General features: G+C 38.9%; 1 protein-coding gene across 1 annotated transcript in view; it reads right to left on the bottom strand.

Moving 5' to 3' along the window:
• The window catches only part of atg7 (ATG7 autophagy related 7 homolog (S. cerevisiae)), a 59,396-nt gene that overhangs the window by 4,610 nt on the left and 28,185 nt on the right, over positions 1-26,601 (bottom strand). The window contains exons 17-18 of the mRNA XM_077725607.1: positions 22,193-22,273; positions 19,460-19,582 (exon numbers count right to left, since the gene is read on the bottom strand). Of these exons, the coding sequence (XP_077581733.1) occupies positions 19,460-19,582; positions 22,193-22,273 (204 nt within the window). The remainder of the gene's footprint in view (positions 1-19,459; positions 19,583-22,192; positions 22,274-26,601) is intronic.

Genomic DNA, 26,601 nt, shown 5'->3' with positions numbered 1-26,601 from the left:
TAATGAATTCAATACAAAAAGTATATACTATTTAGTTTGGCAATTTTTAATATATTTTTTTAAATTATTTGTTCTTTGTTCTTTTATTACGAGTAATTTGTATAATTCCTAAATCTCGTTTTAAACATTTTGGTGTTAATGGGTTATACATTTCCCTTCCAACATTTTTTTTAAACTACTAAAATAGTAACTTGCTCTCCAAAAGGTTAAAACTATGTAACTGTTTACTGTATCACTGTCTCTGAAACCAGTAAGAAAAACTTATACCAAAACTGTTGTGTATTTTTGTATATATAATCCAACAAAGGATAGATTATTGTGTGTTGTGTTATATGGGTTTGGCTAATACGCTGCAATTTCATTCCAAATGACTTCAGCTTCAAATTGCAGCATCAAATACCTCATTTGCAATTTGAGATGGTAGAATATTGAGGTAAAAGTTTAACTCAGACGATATCTTTGTGTAGAGCTGTGTAGAAAAAAAACCCTAACACACAAACACGGGAGATCAGAAAGCCATTTTTAAACGCAAATCACCCTTATCGCCGCTTCCCAGTTTGAAAAACCTCTCCGCTAAAGCGGCATGTAATGCATTTGTTTGGGCCATCAGCTGCAAGGTTGCTGATATCCCAGCACTCCTAATCCTGAGATGGGATCGAAATAAAGAGCGTGCTTTAGCCGGAAACTGCGACCGTATCGCTTCGCATCCAATTCAGCATTGTTAATTCTTGTCTTTAAAACAAACACGCCGATGAAGCGAGGCATCTTTGACATCATTTAAGTACTTATTATTGGAGACATTTATCCCAAAACTATTATCCTAATATAATTGCGTAGATCTAGTTTAACTGAAATACAAAAAAATAGCTGGTTTTGATTGGCTGAATTTTATTCATTTTTTATCTTATCTTATTAACAGATGGCTCTGTATGTAAAACTACCTTTGATTCTTCAAATTAAGCAGAAACAAATTGTGCAAAACAAGAGTTTTGATGCCTAGAAACTGACCATCAGTAAAAAACATGATAGTGAATGAGATACTACCTCAGCATATTGATATCTAGAATTTTTTTTATCCAACTTTGATCTTTGTATAGAATGTAATTACTTTGCTTTATATCATTTGATAGTGTATAATGGAAGAATATTATTTTCTAGTCTGATATTATTTTTGTCAATATTTTTTTTACAACTGCAAATGTCTAAATCCCATTTGCCTTTAAAACAATAAATGGCTCTATTCAAACAATCAAAAAACAAACATTCCAAAGGTTCTAAAAATCTTAACTTTGCAAAGGAATGACTTTTTTAAAAATACACCCTTTTAATATTTTGAATATTTTTAATGTATTTTTGGATTTGTTTTTAGTTATTTGTAGTATATATGTCTTTGTTTAACAAAAGGATTAACTCACGGCATCCAAACATGCCTTTGTCACAGCAAGGTGTGAACACATTAGACATGGCCAGAGGAAGGTGGAGGTCAAAGGTTTTTAACCTGGAGACAAACACAGGCCAGCTCAAGGAAACAACACAAAAAAAACTCAGTTTCCAAAAACATGGTCAGGGAAGGAAACTCAAAAAGCTGAAAGAAAGTTGATTGTCGTGGCTTACCCTCCAAAACAAAGTGACACACTGGCAATGGACAATAAATGAGGGGGCTAGGCTAATTACACAGAGGTGTAGACACAGTTGGTCGACGGGCGCTTGGTCAACGGGCGCTTGGTCGACGGGCGCATTCCGTGCTAGTCGGTCTTCACTGAATAATGTCATAGTTTAGCATTGAAGATCATAAGTGCTAAATAGGTACGAGCTACTTTGTGAGCAGGTGGTGAATTAGAACAAATAAAAAGATTTTTCTCCGTAGGAATATCCTGGTATTTTTTTTTAGAGGGTGGGAATCGATCAAATTGTATTTAGTTCATTTCTATGGGAAAATTTGATTTGAGATGATTACATTAACGTACGAGCTCGGTCCCAGAACTCCTTAAGCACGTGTCCCAAGGTATTACTGTATATTGATACATATGTCCTTGTTTTTTTAGGCACTGTCAGGAAGTCAATCCACATAGTTTTACAGCACCAAAAATCTACTTCCGTTAAGCACAGCGAAAACTGGCAGGCAGGTTTAGAGTTAAGTGGAAGTTAGTGTATATGCGGGTGGGCCCCTGCTGGGTGCTTGACTCCTCCACAACCACTGATGGGATCGGCCATTAAACACACATCTGCTTTACATATTAAAAGTGACACAAAAGCGCAACGTGGAGCTTTCATCATGGAGACTGGCTCCATGTAATATGCAATTTAGTGGGCCACACACACGCACTGAAGTGGTTTGTGGGGCGTACCGAGGAAGAAAGCGGAAGAGGATTTTTTATTTTCTTATTCTGCTCACGCAAGAGAAAGACAACAGCAGTGTTTTTCGTTGAATTGACACGTTTGAAATGTTAAAAAGAATAAAAAATGACGACAATGAAAATAGGTCTCGGTGAGAATAACTCATAGGCCATGTAAAACGAACGCTACGGCTGGCCAACGTGTAAGCTATGATTAGCAGTGTAGTAGTATGGAAATGGTAACAATAGTCAACTATTTTTAGGGGTATGTGTTATGACTCTCTCTCTCTCTCTCTCTCTCCCTTTGGGACTAGTATGGAATCAAAATTATTGTATTTGAGGTTTAAAAGTGAAAATATACTATGGTAATTGAGTTTGATTTTATGTTTACAAATAGTATATATTTTTTGTGGTTTTCAATGACACCTTTCAGAAATGTCTGTCTATTTTGCTATAAGTAGAGCTTGGTCAAAATGTAGATAAGACATTTTTGTTTTTTAATCTACTCAATAAAATAAAAATGATAATAAAAAAAGTCCACAGTGAAGACCAAGGTGCATGTTTTGCCACTGATTACAGGCATATAGCTGGTCTACTTGGAAAAGAGTTCGTGTTCAATTGTGATGACATACATCATTGTTCCACCTGTCACAAAGATCCACTTGATAGGGCTGAGGTGGGCAATCATTTCTTTGCTCAAGGCAATTGGAAAGGCATTTTCCCAAATATATTAATCTTCCATGCCGCTTATCCTCACGAGGGTTGTGAGGGTACAGGAGCCGATCCCGGCTAACGTCGGGCAGTTTGCGGTGTACCCTCAATTTGTTCAATTGCAAGGCAGACACACAACCCTTCACGTACATAACTAGTGTCAGAGTTTAGGATTGAACCGTCAATCTCAAAACTGTGAGGCTGATGTGCTAAACACCCTTTATACCAGTTATTTGAAGAAATTATAGTTAATTCCTTTTCAAAAGTTTACGGTAGCACAATTCTTGTTTCTAATGTGGAATAAAGCTGAATCATATAAATTAAGCAGATTGGTGTTAATATTTTTAACTTCCATTAGGCAAAACGTCCGTTCGGTGAAACGTCCGTTCGACGAAACGTCCGTTCGACGAAACGTCCGTTCGGCCAAGTGTCCGTCGATGAAACGTACTGTCACAGGTAGAATTAGGTGTCATCATTTAATGAAGAAAAAAAACTCCAAAATTAAAGCAACAAACCCTTGGAAATTGGCTTAAATAAAAGAGAGGAACAGTTATGTGGGTACACTTTGTGCTTTTTTAAAATCTGGACTGACTCATAGAGAACCACACAAGTGTCTGTCCCCAACGGAAGCGCCGATCCATTTACACCACTGATTGTCTGTGCTCTCTGTGGCGTTTCATTGTTCGTTAGAACTCTCACGGGGAAAACATTGAAGCATGACCTCTTCTGAGGGACAGGAAGAGGACATGGGTGCGGAGAGGGGTAGACGGAGTAGAGGTAGGGCCAAAGAATATGGCCACAGAGTAGTCTACGTAGTTCCCGATACATCACATTGTCAGCTAAGTGATTGCAAATTCATACATTGATGTAATATGATATGGTATCTCAGCATTTTATCCACAAAATACAGCATGTACAAAGGGGGAGAACTGAATTTTGACAGGCATCATTATTTTTATAAATTTTCCTTCAAACCAAAAGTTGCTTTGCATTATGAAATAAATAAAATAATCAACTGAAGATATCACCATTGGCAATCAGAATATTTTCAGCCTCACGAAAAGAAACTATGTGGTTACCTCACGTGCCTATTTAAAAAAATTAAATAACAGGTTGGATGATCTAACCCAAGTAAACAAGTTTTAAGTCTTTGCAACATTTTCACAAGATTTTCACAGACAGGAGGTTCAGTCAATTGTGTTATATCCCACTGTGCCGCACGTGCGTACATACATACACAACAGGAGATTACACTTGGACCTTTTAGTCGGTAGGCTTGTTGTTGTCCTGCATCTCACAATCCCAGTTTTTACTGCTCTATTACTAACCATGCTTGATAATTAGCTGTTTTTACCATCTTTTTTGTCCACTAAACATTGGTCTGGAACTAGCGTTCACATTGCATCAGCGCTCCGTGCTGTGGTGTTCAGGTAATGTAATTGCTGTTTTTAGTTTTATTTTTGAAAAAAAATATTTGACGATGATTATCGTTATCGTTTTAGCGCCCAGGTCTACTGTCTGCTTAATTATAAATTGAACCACAATCAAGATCAATGCAACCAATGATTTATAAAGGAATACTTGAAAATTATCAGGGGGTAACCAAACTTTTTCATAACACCATAGTACATCATGATGGCAAAGGGTAAGTGTTTTAGAGGACATTTTGCTGGGAACACAGCTCAAAAGGCAGTCCCAGGAAAGTCACACAGCCCCATCATCCTTCCTCTCCCATACCCATGTTTTCATAAACTTGGGTTTATCCACAAAATCACCTGCAATCACGGTGCAAAGCATGTAGTTGAACCTTATCATGACAACGTAAAGATAAAAATGATTTGTTTAATTTCCGCACATGAACTATTCTTGTCTATTTTCTACCATGAGACCTACCCCACTCCCCAACTTGGCTAAGCTCTCAAAATTTATAAAAGCCAGCTACAACAACAAAGTTAGTGGCTCTCGGTCGGGTGTGGTAGCCTGTGGAGTAACAGCTGAGTCCTGTTGTTCCTCCTGGGACTCCGACAGAATTGTCCACCCCCCTCCCTTCGCCCCCCCATCCCAAACCAGCCCTGTTTTTTTTCTTTTTCTTTTTTTTTGTTTAAACTTGACACTTTGCCTGAAATGTTTGCTCTCTTCAAGAGGCACACTAGGGCCTCACGCATCATAATTTCGTATATAAAGTTTTTTTGTCATGCTATTTGCTTGTTACGTGGTTCTTTGACAGGGCGGCTGTAAAGTCAACAAATCTTTTATTTTACGGGACTTTGTTTAGAACAATGCAATGAAATCGAAGTAAAACGCCATGAAAAGGAGACAGCGGCAGCGAAAAAGCCTTAATGGTCAATGCTGCATCACAGTTCCGTATTACATAAAAGCCCAAAGAAGACAAAATAAAATATAGCAGAAGACTTGAGAGATATTGACTACCACTGGCATTGGTTATTGGAATTGTCTCCCAAGTATGGCTAGCAGCTTGTTTCTTTTTTATCCAATGCCACAGCTCGTAATCTATCAGTTCCCATGGATTTCTTCCTGTCCCTCTATCAGGCAACCCACACCCACCACTACCACCACTCTTTCGGGAACTCCTCTGACACACTTCCTGCACAATTCATCAAATTGTCTGAGCCACAATTGCCATTATCACAATTTTCACAGCCTAGTTGCAAACTAAATATTTACATCCAAAGAGGTTTTTAAATGAATTATCATATTATTATATGTGGGGTCTCAAAACAAATTATTGTTATCTTTGGACAATAAACCATCCTCCAAATTTTTATGAAAAGTGTTTCACTCTTAACAACCGCATCGGACTATAAAGCGCAGGAATATCCCCCAAAAAAGACAAAGCTCATTAGTCTGTAAAAAAAAAAATCCATATTTGAATTTTACTGGGCTATAGACCGCAGTTTTTCAAGTAGGGGAAGGTTGCAGTTTATTGACTGAAAATTACAATAATCCCATTAATCTAAGTACTATGGTGTGAGATATGCAACATTCACCCCATCTCGCCATTCTATATAACTTAACATGGAGTAAATCTAAAGGGGAAAAAATTATTTTAAACAAAGTTTTTTAAAAATGTCCTGAACGGAACATGGATGAAGTGCACTGTGGAGCAACCATGTCATATTCTACTTAAAATAATACTCTCTCCACAAAACAGAACAACTTAATATATATATTAGAATATTTCAAGCAAATATGCCTAAACATTTTATTTCAACACTGTGGTTTTGATTACCACCGGATTTTAGCTAGGCTAAACACTTAAGCCATTCATGCTTGAATTCAAATTGAGTCATTTTAGTTCAAAATGAACTTTGTCCCAGCACACTCCTTAAAAGTCTCACCAACTTAGAAACTTGAAAAGCATAACCAAAATGTGGACATTAGCGGCTAACTCAAAATCTATAGGCAACAATAATTACGATGTGTCAGTCTGGCACTCAAGCTGCACAGAAGCAAATAGAAAGAGACTGCAGATAGAACATAGTGTCATGGCTCTCATGAGTTTACAGTTATTTGAACAATTCTGATTTTTCTCTGATAGATTAGAACATATACATCTTTGTCACACAAAAAATCATGAAGTATGGTTCTTTTATGACTTTATTATGGGTGAACCGAAAAAAGTGATCAAATCTGCTGGGTCAAAAATATACATACAGCAGCGCTAATATTTGGTAACATACCCCTTGTCCATTTTCACTTCAATTAGGCGCTTTTGGTAGCCATCCACATGCTTCTGTCAAGCTTCTGGTTGAATCTTTGACCACTCCTCTTGACAGAATTGGTGCAGTTCAGTTAAATTTCATGGCTTTCTGACATTGACTTGTTTTTTCAGCATTGTCCCCTGGTTCTAAATGGGTTTTAAGTCAGGACTTCGGGAAGGCTATTCGAAAACCTTAATTCTAGCCTTTTTTGCCAATCCATTACCAATTTTAATGTGTATTTGGGGTCATTGTCCTGTTGGGACACCCAACGGCGCCCAATGGTTTTTTTTGGGCTGATGACTTTAGGTTATCTTGAAGGATTTGAAGGTAATGGTTCTTAGTCATTATCTCATTTACTCTCTGTAAACAACCAGTTCCATTGGCAGCGAAACAGCCCCACAGCATAATACTACCACCGCCGTGTTTGACAGTAGGCATGGTGTACTTGGGGTTAAAGGCCCCACCTTTTCTCCTCCAAAAATATTGCTAGGCATTGTGGCCAAACAACTCGATTTTTGTTTCGTCTGACCACATAACTTTCCTCCAGAAGGTCTTGTATATATCCATGTGATCAGCAGCAAACTTCAGTCGAGCCATAAGGTGCCACTTTTGGAGCAAGGGCTTCCTTCTTGCACGACAGCCTCTCAGTCCATGGAGATGCAAAACACGCTTGACTGTGGACATTGACACTTGTGTTCCAGTAGCTTCTAATTTTTGGCAGATTTGCTTTTAGGTGATTATCAGTGGAATTTTAACCCTCCTGACAATTTACTCTCAGCAGCAGCTGATAGCTTGCGTTTTCTTCTTGATCGTGGCATTGACAAAATAGTGCCATGCACTTTATACTTACAAACAATTGTTTGCACTAATGCTCTTGGGACATGCTGTGGAGTATAGATGTATTCTTTATACTTTTATTCAGTATAGTCACTAGGATAGAATTTTGCAGATCCTAGTGGAAATTTCCATCATGATACCTATGAGTTAGGGGCGCGTCATATACCAAGACACGCCCATTTCTTTGTTCACCTCTTCCCGCCTAAAGTTTGTACCTAGGTCACATGAGCCTTTGTTAATAAAACTAGCTCAACTGTTGGGGGTAGCTAGGGATTCGAACTGGTCAGGCTGAGGGATGGACACATCTCCCAGAGCTGGCTACTCTGACCCCTCCTTCAGCTGAAGTCTGGTAAATTCTCATCACGACCGACTCCATGTGTTTCCTCTGATCCAAAGTTATAGAATGTATATGGATATAGATCCAACACGTGCAGCTGCTTTGAAATGGCTCCAAGTGACTTTCCATACTTGTTCAAGTCAAGGACACGCTTTTCCAGATCCATGCTAAGCTCCTTTGACTTTCCCATTGTAGCGTTTGTGGGTATTTGCATCCAATGAGCCCTCTTTAGATGGCCTCAGAGAAGTCACCAGCTACAGTCACCCATAATCATTTACAAGAAGTTAAGAGGCCATGCTATTAAGCTCATTTCACTGACAACTTTCTAAGTCACCAAAATTGCTAATTCGTGTTGCTGTATGTATATTTTTGACCAGGCAGATTTGATCACTTTTTCTGTTAACCCATAATAAAGTCATAAAAGAACCAAACTTCATCAATGTTTTTTGTGACAAAGAAGTATCTGTTCCAATCACTCTAGAGAAAAATTTGAGTTGTAAAAATAAATGGAAAGTCAAGAGAGCCATAACATTACATTCTTCACAAGTGTATGTAAACTTTTTGACCACAACTGTAAATATTATATCTGTATAAAACAATTTCAATACTTTAAATACTGTACTCAGTTAAAATAGTTCATCAACGATTATAAATTGTTTCTGGCTCTCTTCGTCAAAAAGGTACCCGACTCCTGATCTAAGTGTACAAATATTTTTTAATATATTAATACTTCATTTAAATCTGTCAATACATTAAGGAAGCATTCACATTTTAGTTAGTGTTGTAATCATGAAAACCAAGCACAGAGTAAGATGGAGCCCTGTCTCCTGTTTACCAGAAAAAAAAGAAAAGGAAAAGGAAAAACCTTATAGCTCAAATAAGTAAACCACCATCAGAATTTTAAGCATAATGCAAAGGAGGTAGTTACAAATACGGTATATGAAGGGGCCATTATTAATAGCTAGGTTAAGAAGAGCGTGAGGGACTGGGCAATATTTGTATATATGCAGTGAACCACATGGCAAAAATAACTTCAGAGATGGCGTGTTTGCAAGTGTTGCCAGTTGAGACCTGCCTTATGTGTAATTAGAGACATGATTCAAAGCCAAATGATGTGTGGTAAGATGAGCAATGGCTGGAAGGGCACCCTCCACAAAAAGACATGCGCACACACGCACACACAAAAATGACAAAACCCCAAATGATGACATCCGATAGCTTTCCATTAGCATGTTGTTCTAAAAGACTTTAGGCCTTCCAGTGATTCATAGTTTTAACTAACATTGCAAGTGTCGACTTATACACATGCAAACAAACACACACAGACTTGCAAAGTTCCGTATAAACCGCACATGATGATAACCAAACAAGCAGTCAGCCACGACAAAAGGCCTTTGTACCATATTTTAAGACCATATATTATTTGGGATTGTTTTAAAAAAAAATGTCAAATCGTGTTTAAACTGTAGGTTTCTGACATATGGTGATGAGGACTACAGGTAGTGGTCGACCTATTACCGCATAAGGTTCCGACAGACCTATTATGCTGATCCATGTTGTGAATAATGTACTGGATAATATAGTTTTACATGATATTTCATCTCAGAGCTATTTCAGGGGTCCAGGGCCTATGACTCGCAAGTATTGTATTTTTTATGCTGCAACTGACATAAAGAACGTAAGGTGATTCTCACTGTTTGAAATTTTTGGCTCTTTGTGTCTAACTTGTTTGCCACCCCTGTCCTAAAACAATCTCGGCTTCACTTGGCTCCTCTTGACATTCAAACATTGATTAGATACCATGTACAAGTACCTTCTTCCCAAATACTAACATTCATAACAGGCAGGGTTTTAGACCTTTTTTGAGCACTTGGATGATCATAAGTTTTCATATGCATAGTTAAGGATACTTTGAACGGGTCCATAACGATCCCAATTCCAGGCTGGTGTTGTTGAAACTTAACAATGGAAATAGAAAATGAAAGGGCAATGTCAAAGGGCCAAAAGATCATACAGCAGAGCAGTTATTTATGTTTTGATTTCGACTTTACGCCATCATTCTGCGTCATTGCTGCTCTAAGAGAGGAGCGGCCCAGGAAAAGACATAGGGGAACTTCCTTGCATTCAAACAAATAAGGCCTAATGAATTTACCCCTGCTAGTTGGTCCTACCAGGGATGGGTTTTGAGCTTAGTGGTCCATCATGCATTATTGGATCTACCCATAACTTCCGCCAGCTTCCAGTCCAGAGCACAAGACACTGAGCAACTGGCATCAGTAAGCAGGAGCCATGTATAGAATGCATACTTTCCTTGCGTGGTGCGGGGAAAAGATGGCTTTAAGGGTCCTATTTATGAAAATAACTCCTCTATGATTGATGATCAGTAATTCTGTATGAGCCCAATTGGGCAATGGACAGCTGGTGTGAGTGCCAATGCTTCCTCTCTGGCTTACAACCACACCTCTGCATGACAGCAACACCATGAGCGGGTATAATAATACACACAAGAGCGATTTCGCTAAAATTGTGTTTGTCGTATTGCCCAGTGGTTAGACTATTCCTGCTCCAAGAAGATGAAGTAAATATACATTTAGGGAACCTTCTCGAAAAGAACTTAATACACAGTAAGATTTGGACACAACTAGTTCTTGTTTTTACTGAGGAAACCTTTAGAGATGAAAGATGAAATAGTTTTTTTTTAAGCCTAATGGAACAACCAGGGGTATGCCCCAAGAATTAATTCACTCAAATGAGAATATTTGCGGGAGCTTAAAATTATTTTCACGTGACTTGGCTAAATTAAAGTTACATCTACCTCCAAAATAAACTGCTGTTAAAAACAGTTTCAAAGATTTTTTTGTAAAAACAAAAGTAGCAGGGTTACTTCCATGTGCCAGGTGCCAAATTTTGGATGCATAAAGAATGTAGATATTTCATTTTAAACATAAACTGTTAATGGCAGCCCTGGTGGCGCGTCAGCCTAAGAGCTCTAGGGTCCTGGGTTCAACTCCAGATTGGTCCACCTTTGTGGCGTTTGCATGTTTTCCCCACACCCGGGTGGATTTCCTCCGGGTACTCCGGTTTCCTCCCACATTCCAAAAACATGCAAAGTAGGCTAATTGGACAATCTAAAATTGCCCATAGGTATAGGTGTGAGTGCGCATCGTCGTCTGTCTCCTTGTGCCCTGCGATCGACTGGCCACCCTCGTGACCCTAATCAGGATAAAGCAGTTCAGAGCTTGAGATGATAACTGTTAACTGCTACCAATAAAATATTGAATACGCTGCTTTGGAGGCCTGCTTATAAATTTGACCAAAGATGTCCGGGCCTCCAAAAGCTAGCCAGCACGCGAGTGCTGAAGGATGTCTGCTTTGCTTGAATCAAGACCTTCACTATAAAGAAGAAGGTAAATTGGGATTCAATGTTTATTCTGTGTGCGGTCGGTTGTCTGCAGGGTAATGTCTAGGTTTCACACGCTGCCAGTGAAAAACTAGAGCAAGAGCCCGCACACAAGAAAAAGCACGGGATGGTTATGGAATTTCACTATTCGTTAGTAGTCATTCAAAACAACAAGGAACACATGTAACCGTGGCATGCCAGGCTTCCAGCGCCAGTTCGGCAGTCCATGGAAATGTCATACTGTAAAGGTCATCGTGACCACCACCATCCCTTCAAAATGCCAGCCACTACTTAACGATTCTTCATGACGTGTTTGACAGAGGGAAATTGTGCAGTATGTGCCAGGGTTATGCTACCTTTTTGAGTTTGATGTATATGATAAAGCCAAGGCACATATTAATGAACATGTATATGTAAATGTGTAAGATTGTAGCTGTGGGCTAATTTCCATCTTTTATCCCTCGTATAGGTACGAGATAAACAATGACACACATTAGACAACTTTCCAATTTTGAATTATCGAAAGTAAAACTTGGGTTGTCAATAATAAATTGTTGACCTCCCACAGACTCCTTGCACAAACTCGGCTCAGCTCAGCAAAAGAATGACACAAAGTAGCGCATGTGTGGCACGTAAATTGCTTTAACGTTGAAATTCACAGTTAACCATTCAATGTTTAAAAAATAATTGACAAGTATACATTTGGATTGTCAGGGAATGAGTTGATAAAGTAGGGCATACAGTTATCCAATTACTCTAAAATATACAAACTCAGCAAGACCATAATGGTAATACTTGCAAGCTTATATCTATTATGTTGCTGTAAAGATGACAAAATTGTAACAAACATTAAAGTGAATCAATCTTCAAAAGGGTTGTGTGTGGGGGTGGGTGAAATTTATGGGAAACTTGTACTACTTCAGTACACTCACCTATCAAGGCAAAGAAAATTATTGAACCCATTGTAGGCTAGTAATGCCCAGGAGTTGACAGACGAAGAATGTGTGGAAAATCTAGCTGTAGATAAAAATACAATGTCGCAAGGACAGTACCCTTTAAGCAGGTCAAAATTGGAAAAGGTTAGTGAAGGAGGTTATAAGTCAACCACTGACATAATGCTGTTGAATTTAGTGTGTGCATGACGGAGGGAATGAAGACTGACTAAATATAGTACTGAATGCAGAATCTATGTAAAGAAAGGAAGGATGAGAGGTGAAATATGTGGGCACATAACAGACATGCATTCCCTGTGAGTATTTATTAACATGGCTGGCATAGCATTGTTTGCATACTTTCATGACACCAAAATACACGGATGCTTAGTGCAGTGATACCGTATGGATGACGTACATACAGAAAATCGAAAGGAGTCCACAAAAAGAGAAGAGAACATTCAGATTCAGATCAGGTAAATGAACGAATTCACCAATTATTTAGTGGTTTCAATAGGTTATTAAAATCAGAGCTACCAAGGTATAAGGGACCTATATATAAAAGGGCTACAAACATTTAAGCTCTCGCAGCTTTGCCTACTTTATACACAGAGGTAATTTCCCGTAATTACAATCGCCCCCCCAGTGAAAGTACGAAATGTTCTTTTTTTTTTTTAAACCAGAACTGAAAATGTCTTTTGTCTAAGACATCGTTTACCAAAGTAACACGGCTGAAACAATGTTGCAATGGTAATAAGCTGTGAAAGTGGTTTCAATGCCACGTTTTGCAACTATTCTATTCTGTTGAACTGGTTATTTGCTGAAGTAATATGAGTAATTGGTCTTACTTGGTCTTACAGGTTAAAATTAGGTTTAATTAAGTAAGGTCGTCATCGACAATTTAATTCCCAGAACCTCAAGTATTAAAAATAAATGCACTTTCCACACTGTGTGGAAAGTGCTTTTTGTAAAACAAATCTTTTTTCCAAAGCTACTTCCTATGAGAATGATTGCAATACGGGTGGCTCAATTTCCAAAGCGAAAGATTGGGATGCCAGTTTAACCAATCATGTAAGCACATGGCATTGCGATAGCAATGTATCACCCACTAAAACCATATTTTTAACAAAGAAAGTTAACAGAGAATGAAGAAAAACACTGAAGGCTTTCCCTTCAACAAAAATATCGTCTACTATTAAGGGTAAATATAATACATATAAGAAAGTGACTGTGGCCAAAGTTCATGTCTTTGCAGGAGTGGAGGGTTAGTGCGAACATTTTTAATAACAAAGGGTTCTTCGGCGAAAATACCATACCACCATCTACTTAGGATTAATCTTGTAACTCTAAAGCGATTTATAGTCCAGAAAATACAGTACCCAAATGTATATAGATATTTTCTGCCAAATACTAAGACTCAGTGGCTGGGGATTATGTTAATGTTCAGTTTTGATTGACACAGAATGTTTGCAATAGCAACAAAATTGTAATGCATCATGCTGAGAGCTATTTCAAATATTGAGGTTGCCATGTAATCAGGACCATCCAAATCAAAATTTAAAATCCAAAACTAATAAGTGTACAAGGTTGTATACGTGTGTGTGTGTGTGTGTGTGTGTGTGTCGGACGCTAATGAAAAGGCACTGCTAATGTGTTTTCTCTGAGTCCATCTGGTAATAATTGCTGTATGTAGCAACCATAGCCCTGTTTGGATAAAGCTCTGACATACATGGGGGCCTCTGACGCCACTGTGTGTGTGTCTCAGAGTGTGTTTGCATCAATGTGTTTATGTGGTCAAGTGGGAGGGTTGCAAGAGAGACAGGAAGAAAAGAGCGTGAGAGCAGCTAGGGCCCACAAAACTAAAACAACTTTATCATTAGCGTTCATGTTTTTACGTTGGGGAGCCACAACTGGAATTAGTGTAGGTGGTTGGGGAGTCCTGTTGCTCCATGTCCTCTTTGGGTGCGTTTGAAAGTACCTCAGAACTAGCAGTGGCACTCAATTATCCAAAAACCACACATTAACACACAACCAAAGATGAACTTTGATATCTTATGAGATACTGTTACAAAGGTGATTCAACTTTTATTTAAATGAATTTAAATGAGAATCAAAATGTCTTGTCATACAATTGTACTTGGGAACTTTGACACTAAGTAATACATTAGTTAGAAAAATAAATTACTTCCCCTCCCAAAATAATAATACTGTGATACTTTGTGGCTTCAGTACACCATGTTTTTTATATCATGTATGAAAAAAAGGTTCACGCTGAAACTCGCAAGGGAAAGACAGGAGATTAAAAATGGCGCAGGTCAGGCCACAGCTTCTTCTTCGCACTGAAATGGGTGGCACTCAGAAAAAGTGAAATTTCACCACAGAAGAATGGCACAATGAATATTACAAACAGACGAGAAGGACGGCATCTTGCCTTTTCCTATTTTTTTCGTATATCATTTTGCATTGCGCACAGAAAGACTACGCCAAGCCTACATTGGCAGTGTGGATTTGATAAGAAGCAAAGCCTAGACCTTTTACGATATCTCCTGACAAAGACGATGATGAACATTAGCCTCGTACCAGTGCCGCGATTGAGCCTAGTGGTTTTATTGCAAGGAAGGGCTTGTTTGAAAAGTTCAAGAAGAGGCATGCTCTACAAAGTGTTTCACTGTACAGGGAAGTCTCCTTGGCCGACCAAGAGGCAGAAAAACGGTTCGTCAAAGAGTTTCCTCACGTAATTGAAGAGAATATTTATCTTCTGATTCAAATTTTTACATGGAGGAGACTTCTTGTTTGGTAAGAGATGACTGCGGTAAAAACAGTGTGGTAATGTATTGCCACCCCATGTTAAGCTTTGAAGCGATACATTACCAGGGGCATTCACAAATAACACAAGCCGCTGATGTTTCAATACATATGACTTGGTTGTGGGCTCGTGAAAATTCCAGTCAAGATATGTGTCACCTGGACAGCCAAACTAACTACGTTCACAGATATCGTGTGCCAGGTAAATTCTGCCACATTACTGGACTCTACGATATGTCTCAAAGCAGCATGTGATGTACAACATGCATTGAAGGATACCAAATTCAAAAATCTACTTAAATTACTGATTTAAAAGAAAAAAGAGATTGCATAATTAACATTAGCACCAATTGTTGCAATACAGGTGAGACTATAAATATACTAAAGAAAGTGTGAGACTATCTACACAATACATTAATATCTTTGAATATCTGACAACAACAACAAAAAAGTCCACCCCGCCGGCCAGTCTGACACCAAGACATTAACAAGGGTTTTATCAGTCAAGACAAGACTACGTTCTTCAAAAGGACCAGCACTGAAAAAATGCAATGTAGTATTTCTTTCATTCATTAATTTTACAATTTCTCTGGAGCCAATCCCAACTGTCTCCGGGCCAGAGGCGGGGGACACCCTTAATCGGTGGCTAGCCGATCGCAGGGCATAAGGAGACGGACAACCATGCACACTCACACCCATACCTATGGGCAATTCACGGTGTCTAATCAGCCTACCATGCATGTTTCAGGAATGTGGGAGGAAGTAGGAGTACTTGGAGGAAACCCACGCAGGCCCGGGGATAACATGCAAACTCCAAACAGGTGGACGTGACCTGGATTCGAACTCAGGTCCCCAGAACTGAGGCCGACATGCTCACCACTCGCTCCACCGGGCCGCTTAACTATTTCTAATTATGTGAATATTCTTGGGCAACGTTAATGTATAGATTATTTTTTAATTGTAATGTGCTGCGTGATTACTTTGGGTGTACAGTGGAAATTGCTGTTCATTTATCATGTGAGCATTGCAACTGATTGATTGAGAAGTTGAAATGGTCACTTTCTAAAAGGAGCAAATATTGGTTCATTTCAGAAGACAAAGTAGAGTGCCAAATAAGACAGCCTCCATGGAGGTCAATGTGGCCACCCTTGTTACATTCAGGCCGGCCCACATGCGGAAGGTGGGTGCACAAAAATGGTCTTTGTGTGTCAGTCACACATCCTCTTGTGTGGGAAAATGATTTATGACAAGAAAATCAGCAGTTTACTGGAAATGGCCAAAGGAATATTACAGAGCATTAAGAGGGACACACTCATACGTTTTTCCCGTATTTCATGTTTTTTGATCATTTCAAATTGTGTACGCCGTATGACAACTTTTGTATGGGGAAAAATGTCCAAAAGACCGTCCACAGGCCTAATCATACCACCACCAGCGGGACTCGAGCCAGTGCTTGGCCATACCAAAGTCAGACGAGTGAACCTCTACACAAAGGGTGTCAAACTCGGGTTGGTTCGCGGGCCGCAATAACATTAACATGATTTCATGTGAGCCGGACCATTTTAGATATGATATTTAGATTTTGTTGTGTGTATGTTCGATTCTGTTAAACACTGCTGTCCATTTATAGAATTGTTACGACGATAACAAAATATGAAATGAAAGGCCAAAATTAATTTTCAACACCAATTAAAGAAAATAGGTTTTGAAAATACACGTACCACTGACCAGGTGGCATTTTATATACATGTACATATACTATAATATTCATGTTACGAAAAGCCTCAATGGAAACCGATTTGTCCCATGATACAAAAAAAAAAAAACGAAAACACCCCTGAGACGTAAATATACTTTATTTTTCTTTGTAAATCTTGTGCTAAACTAGCTTTTCCAACACCTCAGTGACCTCACACTGGCCTCATAATGCTGGAACCAAGATTAGTGCGCGGTAGGGGGACACAAAAGCAAGCCCGTGAATGGGCCACTGGGTCCGATGGGGGAGCAGTGCTAGTCCGATCCGAAAAAGGCTGGCTCCAGGTGTACGCCAGAGGCGGCCCAAAATGGCATAGCATCTACTGGCAGAGTTTGAGCACAACCACTCGAACAAAAGGCCCTTTCCAGGCATTTTTACCGGGACCATGGCTGAGCAACTCCGTCCGGTTCCTGAATCCTGTGCCTTTGTTTACATGCGCACGCATGTTTACTGATCTGCCCCTCGCAATGTCACCCCAGTGGAAAATGTCTATAAATTTCTTATTCCTTTTAATGGGTTAATAAATGATTTTCTTTCTCCTGTTTTTGCTTACTTATGCATGTGTTTCATACAAAGCTAGTATATGTTTATAATTTATCAAGAGTTTAGGGATCATTATAAAACTCATGGAACAAATTACGTTAATTTAATGTGAAAATAGGTCAAAAGTCAAAGTTATGAATCGTCAACTCCTTGAAGAAATTAGTTTGGTGAATCGAAACAGTCTTCATACACCCTCGCCCTAACCCAGACACAAATATATAGATTTAAAGCCATTCCTATCTAAGTGAGAGTTCCTTCCTTACTTTATCTTAACAGGAACATTTTCATAAAAAAGCTATTCAAACAACTCATACTCACAAACTCAAGCGCTCAGAGTTAATTTTAACTAAACATTAACTCCCCCCAAAACCCTGCAGCAACCACATGAAAAGTACTTCTTAGGTTTTGATTCGCCCAAAATAGGCCTTAAATGCATACCACAGCCTTTGGTGATGTGCATTCCAATTTACCTCCTTTATAGACCATAGGAGCACATTAATAATTGTTTTACAATACAACTGATGCCTGTATTATACTCTACTCAATACATTTAGATCAGTAACCGGTTCTTAACCAGGGTTTGATCGAACACTAGCAGTTTGGTGGGGCCTCTGCTGCGAAGGTCAAGACACATCAACTAATAATATCTATACACGATAACATGCCCCGCTTGACCATCATTGGCTGCAGATGGTTGTGTGACATTGCCTGGCCAACCAGTGTTGCGAGGAATTTATATAGCTTGAATTTGAAAAAAAAAAAAAAAAAAAATATCAGACATAGGCATTGTCGTCATCATTGACTTGACAAAAAGCCTAGTAGTCATCATACCCTCAGCTGCGTATGACGAAAAAGTAAATAATTATATTGTACATTAAAGTAGGGTTCGGTGAATGCGCATACTAAACTGGAGGGGTTCAATAGCTCAAACAGGGTTAAGAACCATGGATTTAGATACTGAAATATTTCATCACAATATAAAAAAACTTTCAAATTTAGGTTAAGAGATTTTTTGAGGATTTCATCTGGAAATGCTTGTCACAGAACTATATTTTCCAAAATGTGTATTCTAACACAAAGTGTAATTTTTTTTTTGATTCATTTATTGTGACTCATTCTGGGGTGTAAATTGATCACCAGGTAGCAGTATGGTATATTTCCATAGACAGGAGTTCTTCATCTACTTGAAATGACTACCATAATATTTCATGTTTTCTAGACCACTTTTTCCCCTCTTCCACTCTTATCTTTCACTCAACCTTGTTCTCCACCCTGTCAGATGAGTAGTAGTCAACAAGGAAGTACGTGGGAATTTCCCAGCGCTTTGCAGGACTTGATACCAACAACCCTATTTTTGTCTTTCCCTCAGTCTCATGTCAGGGGTGAATCTTGAGGAGAAACACTCATATTCCACTAAGTATTCTGGGATGTTTCTTGGAACATTACAGCACTCATTTCCGGTATCACATACACGTATAACGTGTTGTTTACATGAGAACAGGGTGACGCTGCACAGCTATATCTGCACAGGGACGTATATAACACATGGTCCCAGGAGGATGAGTGGGTGGGGCTGGCAGGTTAGTTTGCAATAGTTTTTTAACATTTTTCCCTGGGTTGTCTCTGTGTCATAAGAAAATTGATTTGTACTGTCTGAAACCTTTGTTTGTGATAAATATTCAAGAAACACAAAGGAGGAAGGGGGCAAATACATTTTCACAGCACTGCATTCCTGTGAGGTTTGTTAATCTATATGTGCATATGTTTCTTCTACCCTTACTGCTCAATATGGGATACTCTAGGGGGTTCAACTATTTATGATAACAGTTAGCATGTCAACAGAACTTCATATTTAATGTTAGCATTAAGGTAGCAGGTACCTTCAAAGGAAAATGGTTTTGTTGTTTTGAATATACAGTGCCAGGTTTAATTCTTTGTTTTACGTTTAAGTTAAATGTCACTTCAACTGGAGGTAGTATTGAACAGCTTGATTTATTTTTTTCCATTAAATCATATGGCAAACTATTGTTAATAATGATGCAGAGAACTTTAAGTAATTTATGATAAGAGACTGTTTTACCTCTGCTGCCTGGGTCTCTTGGTGTAACAATGTCAAACCGGTAAGATCCTCCAGGAAAGAGTGCGACGAGTTAAACACCTTGGACAGGAAGTTGAAGCCTTGTTGCTCATAGTGTTCCAGGACCTAGAAAAAAAAATATTTTTTAAATTCTGTAGTACCACAATTAAGGAGATTTATTCATTATTTGTCAAACTATGTAACTATGTAATAAAATCTGCGATGTACCAGAGGATCACAGTATACTCCGGTGTGACTCATTTATTTATTTTTGCCCAACTCTTTATTTTGTATTCTTTGGCTCGTACAATTTATACTCAGGTGGGATTTTAAATACGGTAATACAGAGAAATTGTGTACTGCACAGGGAGCATGTCTCTGCGCTCGATTATTATTAGTCAATCTTTGTTATATTATCTGTCTGCATATGTTGTTCTACTATCTGTTGCTTTAACTGATGTTTAAATTCCCAACAACCAATTTTCCTTTTTTCCCCCCAATGTTGCAGCAAGCAAAATGCTAAACGATGGCTTCTCTAGCTCCGAATGCTCTGGTGACCTGCATCTCAGGTGACCACAGTACGTTTTCCATTCTTGATACAATATGCCCACAAACGTTACAATCGAATTGACAAATCTTTACGAAATCAACCCAGATTCTGTGCTTGAATAAGTACGTGAAATAGTAGTTGATTTAGCCGATACAAAGACATCATCTGTAAATAAAGTGAAATATGAGCATTTTATGTTAATGTTAATTTTATGTTGAATATCCTCGGGCTTGCGTGGATTTCCTCCGGGTACTCCGGTTTCCTCCGACAATCCAAAAACATTCCTGGTAGGCTGATTGAACACTCTAAATTGCCCCTAGGTATGGGTGTGAGTGTGCATGGTTGTTCATCTGCTTGTGCCCTGCGGTTGGCTGGCCAGGGATACACGGTGTCCCCGCCTTTGGCCCGAAGTCAGCTGGGATGGGCTCCAGCACCCCCGTGTCCCTAATGAGGATAAAGCAGCTCAGAAAATGAAAAAAAATGAAAGTGACAGTTGATAACAATATCTTACTAGGTGGTGCTGCTAAAATAGTATATCATGGGTAAGACAGAGCAGTCATATGTGAGAAGAGTAAGGCCATGTTGTGTTGTAGAAAAGGGAGGAAAAATAAACGTAACCATGGAAAAACAAGACCATTTTTATTAATAACATTATCACATTTGGTGGTGTAAGTATATTGTTGTTAGAAGGTTTTGGCATAAATATAGATGGCACACGGTCCCAGAGAGCATAAGCACACACAGAAACACAAAAGTATAAGAGCACATGTACCCAGGCAAACACAGACCCCCACACAAACTGAAAAAGCCCCAACTCTACAGGAACTGCTCCAGCCCAAACAGGGGCTGAATTGTTTTGTTTCCATAGTGACCCGGCAGCACACAGCTGACTGCCGCACACAGACAAGCACACCCAGACTACAAAGAGACACACACACTAAAGGAACGGCCGGAATATTGGGTTATACAAATGGAAGGGGGAAGTAGGAGGTGAGTGGAGGAGTCAAAAATGTAAAACTAAACATTGAGATGTATTATTGACTAGACAGAAGACAAAAATTCCCCTCACAAGAAAAGAAGGAAAAAGAAATCTGTGTATGGGATTAAAGTAGATCAAATTAAACCACTTAGCTTTCTGTCATGCTCTCAACATTTTTTTTTGTTTTTTACTCTGCTGTCTCATAGTATAGCAAAAATCGCAGCAGCCACACAAACAAGCCAATTAGCAATGAAGATGGAGACCCTCTTTGTTAGTCGGTCTTCACATAAAAATGATATGTGGCTTTATAGCTTTTTTTATAGACACAAAGGCTGTATTGACAAGGGCATTAAAGGGAGACATTGGTGAGCCCTTCTCTTCCCCTTGCTGTCTCTTTTAACACCACAGCCACATTTTCCCAAAGAAGTACAGCTCAGTGCGCCACATTACGGTTAGGAACAGTTTTCGTCCGAAGCTGTTTTAAGTTGTGAAGAATCTCATTCTCTCCAGTTTTTGGTAGAAACCACCACAATTAATAGAATTTAGCCGTCTTTAGCTGCTGATTACTTGATAATAAAAAAATAAAAAACGAATACAGCATTCACTCATTGTCTGAACCACTTATTACCTCGAGGATCACGGGGGGTCCTACAATATAGTGCTCCAAACTGTAGATGTATTTCTTGTAAATCAAAGTAAAGAAAATAAATAAATCAGTCTTAAGGCATGAACAGCTCTTAAATCAGATTTGTATCTCCAGAACTTCAAAAAGAGCAACTACTAATCAATCCTCTACTTCTATGGTCCTTCATATTCATGTATTCTTCAGTGTCTTTTGCAATTCATCACAATACTTCTTTGTCAGAGGCCAACTGGCTGACAAACATCTCTCAAAGACAACACATGCGCAAGCTCATACAACAGTGATGGACATCAGTAAGCAACAGCTCCCTGATTGATTTTACAGCTTTTCTTAGCATTCCATATTCCTGCAGGGGGTATATTTTAACACCCGCTCTTCTGACTTTATAATGAGAAAGGAATTATGGGAACCCCTTTCAGACCCTATTCACACATAAAACGCAAACCAACGTCCGACTCATTTCTCCATTGAGTCACATGACATCATAAGAAACAACATAGCCCCCCTGTTAATATATTTCTCAATATTCTGTTTCAGGTGGATTAATTGTGTGTCGTTACTTACAACGGGTGAGCAGGCGGTGCACTTGTCGAAAGCTAGGCTCGCAGGCAGTACATTGTCAAACCTGGAAAGGAAGCCACGTATCTGAGAAGAGAGGCATAAAAAATGAGTCACAAAACATTACGTTATTGTTAAAATGTCACTGATGTCTTTAGCCGAACAATAAATACAACACTTAGAGGCCTTGGAAGCATCGATAAGATTGAAATATATGATCATGGCGCCATGTTGTGGCATTCTAAGGAATAGCATTTGCTGTGGAGTATTATAATAAGAATCTGATACAATATACGTATAACACACCATTTTGAGCACTGCAACCAAAACTGGTTGCCAGTTATTTGTCAGGCACACGCACCCCATTGGCACTCACCAGCACAATAGCACCAAGTGAGAATTGATTACATACCAGCTGAAATAAAGTTAGACAAATGCGTTGCTACACCTTCAATGTTGATTGGTTATTAACTCTAAATATATTAAATACCGATAGCCACATTTCTACTTTGATTAACATACCATGCATTGATAAACATTTTGGGAGTAATCTGATTTTATAAAAGGAAAACATTTGAGGTAGTCAACATTTTGCAACAAATGTATTTACATAGTACACATTATTAATAATTTTCCTGAGTAAAACCTTACATATGTACACACTCAAAACACAGAATGCCAAATTACGAGTCGGTGACGATCAGTTATTTAGGTCTTTTGCCGAGTAATGCACCTTATGGAGAAGCACTACCAATTTTGTCACGGGCAGTTTCTGGGTGTGATGACAAGCAGGCTTTTGTTGTTGATGACGACGACAGGATCTATGTCTGATTATCATTATTATTATTATTATTATTATTATTATTATTATTATTATTATTATTATTATTGCCACTCTTTCATAAATGCCAGATTTGTGCAGTGTACGACTAAATGTTGTCCTATAGACAGACTCTCCCATCTCAGCTGTTGATCACTGTAGTTCATCCAGAGTGATCATAGGCCTCTTGGTTGATCAGTCCTCTCCTTGGTCGAGGTGAATGTTGAGAGCGACGGCCGGGTCTAGGTAGATTTGCAGTTGTCTGATATTCCTTCCAATTCAATATGATTGCTTGTACAATGCTCCTTGAGATGTTTAAAGCCTATGAAATCTTTCTGTTTCAAATCTGACATTTAACCTCTCTACAACCGTATCTCGGAACTGCCTGGTGTGTCTGTCCCTTGTTCTTCATGATGCACTCTGCATTTTAAACAGAACCCTCAGACTATCACAGAGTAGGTGCATTTATATAGAGACATGAATACACAGGCGGATTCTATTTAAAAGACTGATGAGAGATGCAGCCACGAGGCCTATGATCATTCTGGTTGAACTGCTGGGATCTAGAGCTGAGGTGGGAGAGTCTGTACATAGTACGGAAATTAGTCGTAAACTGCTCAAGTTTGGCCTTTATGGAAGAGTGGCAAGAGGGCGATGATCACTCTGGATGAACTGCATAGATCTACAGCTGAGGTGAGAGAGTATGTCCATAGCAAAAATCTGTCGAACACTGCAAAATCTGGCCTTTATGAAATAAAGAGTGGCAAGAAGAAAGCCATTTCTTAAAGATATAAAGACAAATCTAAAATGGAATGGTTCACAAATAAATGTATTCAGGTGATAGAATGGCCAAATCAATGTCCACTCTCCATCCAACCTCACTGAGCTTGAGCTGTTTTGCAAGGAAGAATGGGCACAGTATACACATACATATTATATAAAGTGACAGTATCAAAGGAAAAGTAGACTCCCAATGTTAATCAATTTGGAAATAGATATCTGTAATCTGAAATGTGTTTCTTTCTTCCTTTCTCCACAAGTGGTCACTGCAGCTTTAAAAAAGCTTTCCTATTAGCATTTTAGCAGCATATCACTTTTTAGGGCGGTACAAGAGGTACAAAGATTCAGCACCATGCATCACCATCTTCATTATCACCTACCCAATAAACACAAAACAGCACCCTTTATTGAGTGAAGCATTCCTTTGACGTCACATTGAAAACTTACAAGGAACTGAGGTGTCAGGCAAATGGGAATATTTGTCAGTGTGACAAATACAAAGTGATAAAGATGAAGATGCAAAATGTCATGTGAGAGAGTTAACACTTCCAAGTTGTTGCAAATCAGCACAGCTTGGAAATCTACATAACACGTAATTCTCCTTTCTCAAGTGTCTCGTTTTGAGAGGAAAGCCAAATAATATTAATATTTTAATAATGGTCTAGTTAATTGCTTAGTTCACCATTGTAAATTCCGGGCAATATATTCAACACAGTGAGACCAGTGATTTCTCTAAATTGATATAGGAAGAGAACCTGAGGTTACTGTGAACCTTCGCCACTTTACGGCTTCACTACTTCGTGGATTTTTTTCTGAAGTATAAACAAAAGTTCATAAAAATGTCCAAATCCAAGGTGAAACTCGCAAGCGTCACAGACGAAAAATGGCAGATGTCAGGGCACCACTCCTTATTTGGCACTCAGCGCTGAAAAAGTGATATACCATAGACGTGCTCTCTAGAAGACAGAGAACTGAATAGCAAAGAACTGTCAGGCTACTTCCATGGAATAGAATGTAACAGTGAAGCAAATCCATTCGCACGGTGGAAAAAACATGAGAAACTGCTCAGCTTACTAACCTAAGAAAAATATGTCTGTTTCCCTACCAGAAGCTCATTTTCAGAGGGAACATTCTCTGGTTTGGTGTGGTATTATTCTTACATGTCACAAGGCCTGCAGTCATTACTATTTTTAATCAGAGTACTATTTTTTTTCCTGTTGTGATTTTAAATAGACATACTGGTTTCCATTCTTGCCAACACGCGACTTACTGCGGTACACCCGGTAGACGTTAAGCAGGCGCTAAAATATAGCCTGCCCGTGTACTCCAAGCTTTTAACCCTAAAAAGTTCTCTCTATAGTCAAAGAAACAACACAATATAGCTATACTGAGGGAAAGGCTGATGTGAATGACGACAGGGTGAGGGTGTGAAAACTTGGAAGATGGACTCAAGCCATGGACCGAACAGGGAGAAGCAAAGTTGCGGACGATTTGGGAGTGACAGATATTGGATAGGAAACATTGTTAAACAAAGACGGGCAGGCAGCGTCACACGGGTTACATGACGATCTGCAATGAATTGACGATGCCATGACTAAAGTGTAGGGAAGCAATGTAGTTTGAGCTCTCACCAAAGCCGGAATCACTATAACGGAACCCCACAGCAACAACTTTGACCCTGACAGTGAGATGGAACCCAGGATGCTGGACGGCGAACTCGCCCACTTGGCCGAACTCTTTATGTCGGATACCAACGATGAGGACTTTAACAGATTTGTAGATGTTTGAATGCTTTGACTTATAGAACTGCGAATACACATTACGCCAATAAAACATAACCAAACTCAATTTTGCTCCTGTTGCCTGCTCCTGTTGCTTTGTGGTAGCATGCATTCTAGCATGTGTCATGCTAACACTACTATATGTTGCGACTGTTGAGATGAAGTGCCTTGTGTATGGGCAAAATTCAGAAATTGCACCCGCAACTGAGGGAGCATGGTCTACTTGCCTAAAGACGTTTAGCCGACTGATGTCTGGGTGAGGGCCAACTCGTCGAGGGGGCATATGGCCGAACGTAGAGTTAGCCGAAGGATGTTGCGCCGATGCGCTTGCCCCGCCCCTGGTCGTGTGTGTACAAGTTTTTCAACCTCAGTCCGCGGGCCATATACGGCCCATTACTGATAACAACATTCATTTAGATAACAAGGACATTTATTACGGCCAAACAAAGTAGTCATAACGTTAAGTACTATAATGACAGAAGAAAAAAGTAGTTATAACAGTAGATACTGTAATTTACACCAGTACAGAAAACATTGAGCTTAATCTTTGAATCATTGAAATCATTTTGAATATATATTGCCTAAAATAATGGCAAATATTTAAAATTAAAATATTATACAAATCACTTGTGTGTTCCATGGCATTTTCAGGTATTGTTCTCTAAGCCCCATAGTCTGTCTTTTAGTAAGTTTTCCAGTGTTTTTTTCTCACGTAGCAAGAGCATGTGATTTTAGCACATTTTAGGAAATTTGGGGTTTTTTCGTCATTGACGTCCATGGCTGTCTTTTACCGGGGAAATCACCACCCTGGGCTCGGTTTAAGGTTCCAGAGAGCTCCAGTATCTGTATTTAATCATATTAAATTAATTAAATATTAAATAATTCTTGCAGCCGTGAGAACAAATTAAGACAAAAATAGTAGTTGTTTAATTGATAACTCTTTGGAGTTCAAGATACGCAAAAATATATATCTGTTAAATATATTTTAATCTTAAATAATTTCCCATTATTTTAGGAAATATATATTCAAAATG

This window comes from Stigmatopora nigra, chromosome 10 (genome assembly GCF_051989575.1).
Source record: "Stigmatopora nigra isolate UIUO_SnigA chromosome 10, RoL_Snig_1.1, whole genome shotgun sequence".
Lineage (NCBI taxonomy): Eukaryota > Metazoa > Chordata > Actinopteri > Syngnathiformes > Syngnathidae > Stigmatopora > Stigmatopora nigra.
The sequence above is the reverse complement of the archived record's forward strand: the minus strand, read 5'-3'. Positions and strand labels throughout refer to the sequence as shown.